Source organism: Thermobia domestica, chromosome 16 (genome assembly GCF_964235325.1).
Source record: "Thermobia domestica chromosome 16, izTheDome1.hap1.1, whole genome shotgun sequence".
NCBI lineage: Eukaryota > Metazoa > Arthropoda > Insecta > Zygentoma > Lepismatidae > Thermobia > Thermobia domestica.
The window spans coordinates 68,104,916-68,112,312 of NC_137469.1; the positions used below are offsets into that span (position 1 = coordinate 68,104,916).

General features: G+C 34.6%; 1 protein-coding gene across 1 annotated transcript in view; it reads left to right on the forward strand.

The window, feature by feature from the left end:
* The window catches only part of SMC2 (structural maintenance of chromosomes 2), a 76,318-nt gene extending 69,405 nt beyond the window's left edge, over positions 1–6,913 (forward strand). Inside the window, exons 21-22 of the mRNA XM_081742533.1 lie at positions 35–244; positions 5,816–6,913. Coding sequence (XP_081598659.1) covers positions 35–244; positions 5,816–5,971 — 366 coding nt within the window. The 3' untranslated portion in view covers positions 5,972–6,913. The remainder of the gene's footprint in view (positions 1–34; positions 245–5,815) is intronic.
* Positions 6,914–7,397: the final 484 nt, after the last annotated feature.

Here is a 7,397-nt window from a genome sequence, read left to right on the forward strand (position 1 = left end):
AAATTATATATATATATATATATATTTCTTTTAGGTGAAAATTGGATTTAGTGGTGTATGGAAGGAGAGTTTGGGTGAATTGAGTGGTGGTCAAAGATCACTTGTGGCTCTTTCCCTTATATTGGCTATGTTATTATTCAAACCTGCTCCAATCTATATTTTGGACGAAGTAGACGCAGCCTTAGATCTCTCTCATACCCAAAATATCGGAAACATGCTCAAAACCCACTTCAAACATTCACAGGTAAGTTGTTTTTATATATATATATAATGTCTCGTATTAGAGCGGCCCAGAAGTAATGTGACAGCTAAACACCAGAAAATTACATTGGGGGGGAGGACATTTTGAAACTATAGAAATCATTTCTATAGGATTATTTTGAAAATATACATGAAGTGTTCCGCAGCTCAGAAGGATGTGTTTCATAGAAATCTTTAAATCATGCCAATATTAATATTCATATAGTTCCATTACTTCCGTGCCACTTTATATGTTTCATGTGTAGTAAAATAAGAATGAATTTTTACGTTAAGGTAATTTGGTATGGATTTAATTATGATAATGCATGTACGAGAATGATTTAGATTACGCCGTGCGCCTCTCTACGCAAATTGCTAATAATATGACATGTACATTATGATTTTCTTACGTTGGCCCCTCAATACCCAAATCGTTATAGTTTTAATATGCATGCTGTTTCAGCAAGTGTACAAAGCGGCGTGCAGGAATGTTAACAGTGAATAGGAGTAGGGGCCAGCCCTTCCGTTGGTCTAGTGGCGTAGCTTTTGACTTACGAGATCCAGGGCCCGCTGAGAGAGCGTTGAGCACATTGTAGTGGTTTGGATTCCGTCTTATATTATGGATCTACGTCTCATATGGCTGAAAAGAGACGATAGGTCTTTTAGATTCATATCGTGGCAAAACATTAGATTAGTTTCGTATCCAATTACAGTTTTAAACATATGAAAAATTTGAATAACAGGTTAATATATTCTTAATTCAAAACTAAATACACGATATAGAAATTACTTATATTTGTGTTCACAAATAGTGAACTCAGCCGTGATATAGATCTGATTGTTTCACCGAATACACACTCATCAAAAAGATTTTCTAAAACAAGTAGCACGAAAACAACAATTTTAACTTTTCCTTGGCGATTTGTTGTTCCTACATGTTTCTGCATACGATCAGTTTATCCTCCTAAGATACTAGATGATAGTAAATGAGACCGATGATAGTAAATGAGACTGAAATGTAACAACAGTTTTATATAATTTCTAAATACAAACAACACTCGATGGGTATAAATCATCAACGTCCAAGTATGCGTTTTTTCAGTGTTTAAAATATAACAGATTATATCCGTTTCTGTTTATTTCCATAATTTTAAAGCTCAGGTTGGTGTAAAAATAAATAATGAATTCCTCAGCAAAGTACTATAATTTTTAAAACTATAGATTTACCAACACTGTTAGTTTTGGCATTTAGAGTTTACAAATTAAATTGAAGGCAAACCAGGAGACTAGCGAAATTTGTGTAATTGGGACCAAAAATTTGGAACTGAAAATTTCTGCGTATTATTACCGTAGTTACTTCCAAGGGTAAAAGTGCGAGGGAACGCGGGGGAATCTGTCAATGACGGAAAATATATGTGGCGTCCCCCACTTTCTAAAAAAAATTACAATGGGAAAAAATATGCAGGGGGACGGTGTGACGTCAAGCGTCCCCCTACCTTTTCAGATCCACTTTTATCCCTGGTTACTTCTAATACGCATAACAACTATTGCTACTAACACTACTACATTAAAATCAAACCATACTTTACCAAAATAAATGTAAACAGTCAAAACGTTAGCAATTATAGACATCTACGTTATCATCAAAATTTTTGAAGCTTCTTGCTGCGTCATGAAAACGAGTTCTCGTTTCAAAAGCCGTTTTGTGGACATCTGAACAGGGCATTCCAAAGTTCATCTGAACATAAATTTCTGTCATAAATTCCGTTTACATTTTGTTTCTATCATCTCATCATAAAACTTTCATTATACTGAACACTCATTTAACACGTGTATTACTGACTGTTATAGCGATACTGTATTATTTTGATCAGCTTTGGTGCATCCAGTTTGTTCAATAAAACGCACTCTACAATTTTACAACTATTATTGTCCTCTCTGTCAAACGTTGTTATAGATATCAAAGCAAAAATTTCACTATACGGTTCGTTTCCATCGAATCTTCAGTATAAGTTCTAATTATTAAATTACAACAGTGCCGCGCAATAATACAATCGCAACAATGAGTAGAATTTAAATGTAGCTTTTTGTTACAATAAATACAATGTAATCCTTGTAATTAACTACCAACAACTAAAAGCAACAAATATTACTAGGCATAATTTACGTACTTACGGATACACGAAGAGTGAAAAAATGCACAACTGGACTGGGATTCAAACATAGGATCTTCGGCTTACTGGGTAGAGTACTGATTAACTTATTAACACGGTACGCTTAAGATCCCGCGTTCGAGTCGCAGTCCAGTCGTGCTGCATTTTTTCACTCTGTGTATCACTGAATTCGCACGTACAGAGAAATTGGTACCGATATGTTGAAGATAATTTGTTTCCTCCGTTTATCAATATAATTATGGGTAGTTTATTGTTTAAGCCCGTAAATTTAGTTCATTGGCCTGTAGGCCCGTAGAATATGTTTCGAACCCTGGTATTCTGATTGGCGTTCGGAGATCTGGCAACCCTAACTTCATAAGACACGTAGTATTGGTTGGCCTTAACGTTTTAAATTCAAGTTGTAGTAGCATTGTTTCCGTCATTTTTAGTCCCAAGCGGAATTAGGAGAGCGAAGAATCATCACACAAGATAACTTTCCCTCGTTCGATTTTAAATTAAGTTTCTCTCCTTAGCAATCTCTTCTTTAATCTATGGGAGGTAAGCAATTATCTCGTACGATATTGTCGTTATCCTTAATTCATTATTCAGGAAATTGAACTGTTCTCGAATCTTTTTAGTAATTCAATTCTCTCTTCTATTATTTGAATTTTCTCTTCAGAAACATGTACAGGGTTAGCATAAATCATCTGTTGTGAAACGGCTATATTTTCAAAAGTATTGCACGTACTCACATCAAAGATATATATATATATATATATATATATATATATATATATATATATATATATATATATATATATATATATATATATATAAAACACACAAACTCACCAAGTTTGTACTGTGTGGCAGCACGAGTTCGTTATCTTTCTGATCGGGTGTGGCAGTACGAGGTTAATACCTGGATATGTTGCAGTTGGGGTTGTTCCTGCAACTCAGTGCTGACTTCAGGGATTTTGTCTACCAACAAGACGGGACACCCCGTCATTGACACATTCCAGTTCGTGACTACCTAAACGATAAACTTGTGCATCACTGATTGAGCATATTAGTGAGAATGGCCTAACTTTGTTCACCTGGCCTCCCAGATCTCCTGATTTAACGCCCTGCGACTTCTTCCTCTGGGGGTACGTTAAGGACCTCGTTTACGTACCCTCACTACCGCAATCCTTAGTCGAGCTCAAAGAACGCATTAATGCTGCAGTGCAGACAATTGACCGGACTATGCTGCAAAATATATGGAATGAGCTCGAGTATCGTTTGGACGTGTGTCGTGTCATCAAAGAGGCACATATTGAACATTTGTAGAAGGTGTATAAAATTGGCGAGTTCGTGGTCTTTTCATATATCTTTCATGTATGTACGTGTAACTAACTCGCTCACTCACTCTATGGCCTATGGAACCCGGGGGTTCAATGCCGCGTTCACAAAAGCTCTCCACTGACTTCTATCCTTAGCCAATTGGATCCAGTTCCTACTTTGTATTCCGATCTCTGTGAGATCCATCTTAATATTGTCCTCCCATCTGCGCCTAGGTCCTTCTAATGGTCGTTTTCCGATTGGTCTTCCAGTCAAGACTTTGAAAGCGTTTCTACTTTCTTCCATTCTAGCTACATGACCTGCCCACCTAAGTCTCCTAGACTTGACGACCCTAACAATGTTGGGTAAACCGTATAAATTATGTAGTTCCTCGTTATGAAGTTTCCGCCATTCCCCATTCCCATTCCTCTTGGGTCAGAATATTCGTCTCAGGATCTTGTTCTCAAACACTTTCAGTCTATGTTCTTCCCTCAGAATAAGCGACCATGCCTGATGTTTTGTGTGATTATCGTTTTATATATTTTAAGCTTCAAATTCTTCGACAGAATTCGCGACAGCAAGAGATTTTGAACTGAATAATAACATAAATTCCCTGCTTTTAGTCGACATTTAATTTCGTCGTGAATATGATTTTCCTCTGTTAATATTGATCCTAGATATTTGAAAGTATCCACTTTATCAAAAGTATTATTTAATATTTTAACACATCCATAATTTGCCGTATTACGATCCCGACGCGCTTCCATGTATTTAGTTTTCTCTGCATTTACTTCTAGACCCATGTCCCTGCAAGCGTTTAATAACATCTCTGCATTTCTTTCTGTTGTTCTCCTATCATCCCCTATTAAATTTACATCATCAGCATATGCCATAACGTGGTGATTGCCGTTCAACTCTAGGCCCTGGTTGCTATCTTTGATCTTCCTTATAGCGTATTCCAGAACAAAGTTAAATAATAATGGTGACAACGCATCTCCTTGTTTCAGGCCATTTTCAACGTGAAAGCTCGTGGACAAAAATTTCCCTACACGGACTTTACTTTGGGATTCATTTAAACATATCGTAATTACTAATAAAACTCCAACTGCCCAAAGCAGTATATATTAAGATTTTATATTTGTGTTACAGTTTCGGCTATGTAACACAAATATATAATCTTAAAATATACTGCTTTGGGCAGTTGGAGTTTTATTAGTAATCTTAAATTTTCCAAAGCTACAATGAATAATTTACAATATCTTAATTAATCTAATTAGCTTTCTCGGTATTCCAAGTTCTGTAAGAACGTTGTATAATGTTTCTCTCCTAACCGAGTCGATGTACGTGTAATCCTTTACAAATTAATGAATCATTTATGTTAGCCCTGTATTAATTTAATCTAACCTTGGTATACTCTGTCGTTTAAAAATTGTCGAATTTTCAAGGGATCTCCCATCTTTCTCAGTGGCGTTTTCTTAAAGCATCTGCAAACTCACATAGTGTCAGTCGTTTCATTATGGTGTAGAAACGTGTAAAAAAAAAAAAAAAAAAAAAAAAAATGATATTACTCAAAACTTACCTAAATTGTACAAATATACTATACGGTTGCCACCATGAGGCTTTAAACAATTCTAATCTTTTACTTGTGAGTAATGTGATGCATTCAATGGATTTGTTTATTGCTTTGCCACAAACTGTCTCCATTCTTCGTCTTTCATATACAGTTTGTTGATACATTTCCACTACGATAGTTATTTTACACAAAGCATTCATTGGAATTCCTATACAATAATTTCTCTGTACCTTTGACTTTGAATCTGTCAAAGAACGGATATTTAAACTAAGTCATTTCTTGGTACGTAAACGCCCAAAGAAGTTTTAACCAATGAACTATCGATATCTCTTTAACCTGTAGGTAATATTTTCATTAACTTGTTGCATCGAAGTCGGAATTGTGTGTTAAAATAAAAATGTGCTGTAGTAATTGAGGAAACGTTTAGGAGCTTCATAAATATTTTGCCATTCGTTCAGGTATTTCAAAAACCCTGTTGTATTTTCATTAATCTTATGAATGTGTTAACATTAAGTTTTATATTTTACAGTTTATTGTAGTATCACTTAAGGATGGAATGTTTACCAATGCGAATGTTTTATTCCGAACAAGATTCGTCGATGGCATGTCTACAGTTACTCGTACCGTTCAGGGTCAGTCTACCGTCTCCGCGGCTACCAAACCAGGAGGAAAGAGCAGAAAATAGTGAATGTAGAGTATAAATGGAGTTTAAAAAAAAAAAAAAAAAAAAATGAAAAGTGCGTGCATGGGACAATATATTTTTGTAGTGTTTATACAAACTGAACGCAGGAGGCGAAAGTGTTCACAATTGTTGGAAGTTGTTGCTAAGAAAACGTGTTTGTTTGTGTGTGTACAAGAAGTAATGAAACACATTCAGCTTATATTGTAAGAAATTAAAGCATACAAATCACCTGGTAGGTAACTAGTAACTTTTTACTCTAGTATGAGTATAGTAGAGAAGATTGTGTTGTGTAGTTTTTATTTCAAAGATTTTTTTATTTAATTTACACGCCTACGAACAAATGAACAAAAATTTTGTATAGCCTTAAATGTTAAAAACACAATGCAATTGTGAAAAATATACTTCTATGAAAAAGAAAAAAAAAACAACAGCGTGTGTCTGCGTTTAAAAAAAAAAAAAAAGCCGGAGTGTCTTATCTGAAAAAATGAGTGGGAATGCCTCAGTGGTTCAACCAGTGAAAATTGTTTTTCGAGCTACAGTCATCCAAATAACTACTACTTTTAGGTTGCCACACTTTGTTGATAAGCAAAAAATAATTTTTGTATAATCGGTGTCGGAACTTATTGAGTTGCATTGAAGACTATGAAAAAAAAAAAAAAGTCTTTGAAGATCACATGTTTCAAAAAAATAGAAATTGATAAAAATTGTTTTCAAGAAATGTACCTGAGTTTTAAAAAAAAATCGATACTTGTAAAATGATACTGTAAGAGATTGCATATAGAGAAGTTCATGTAGAACACAAAACCGGAATTTTATGTTAAGCGAATATGTTACAAAAGTAAAAATATGAGAATCTTGTACTTTTCTACCTGTTATATGTCACTCATTTAATTTATATATTAAGTCTAATCGAATCGAGAAAATATATTTTATACTGATCCATTTTTGGTTTTGTTTCGTTTTTTGGTCAAACAAATCACGTTTTAATGACACAATATTTAATTAATATTTTTGCATAATATATATTAATCCAAAACAGAAGTATTTAGTGGTAGAATCGGATGGTCAGAGATGGATATCAGGCAAACACTTGAAAATGGCAGATTGTTCCTGAAGGAAACTGAAAAAGTTTGTAGCAAAGCTTATTTTATACTTTGTCGGAGATACAGACAGTTTCAGAAAGTTTAGTAATAATGACGCCAGATTGGCAATATTGTGACCATCAACAAACATTCTTAGTCAACATGATTCTTACATCGAAACAAGAGAAAAGTTAATTTGCACTTTGCTAAGATAAATACACACGTTATTGTTTCGATGTAAGGAACACGTTGACTGACTGTAGGGGGTCGCAGTGTAGCCAACCTGGCATCATTATCACTAAATTGTTTAAAACTGTTGTATCTCCGAAAATAGACACTTCTCAGCG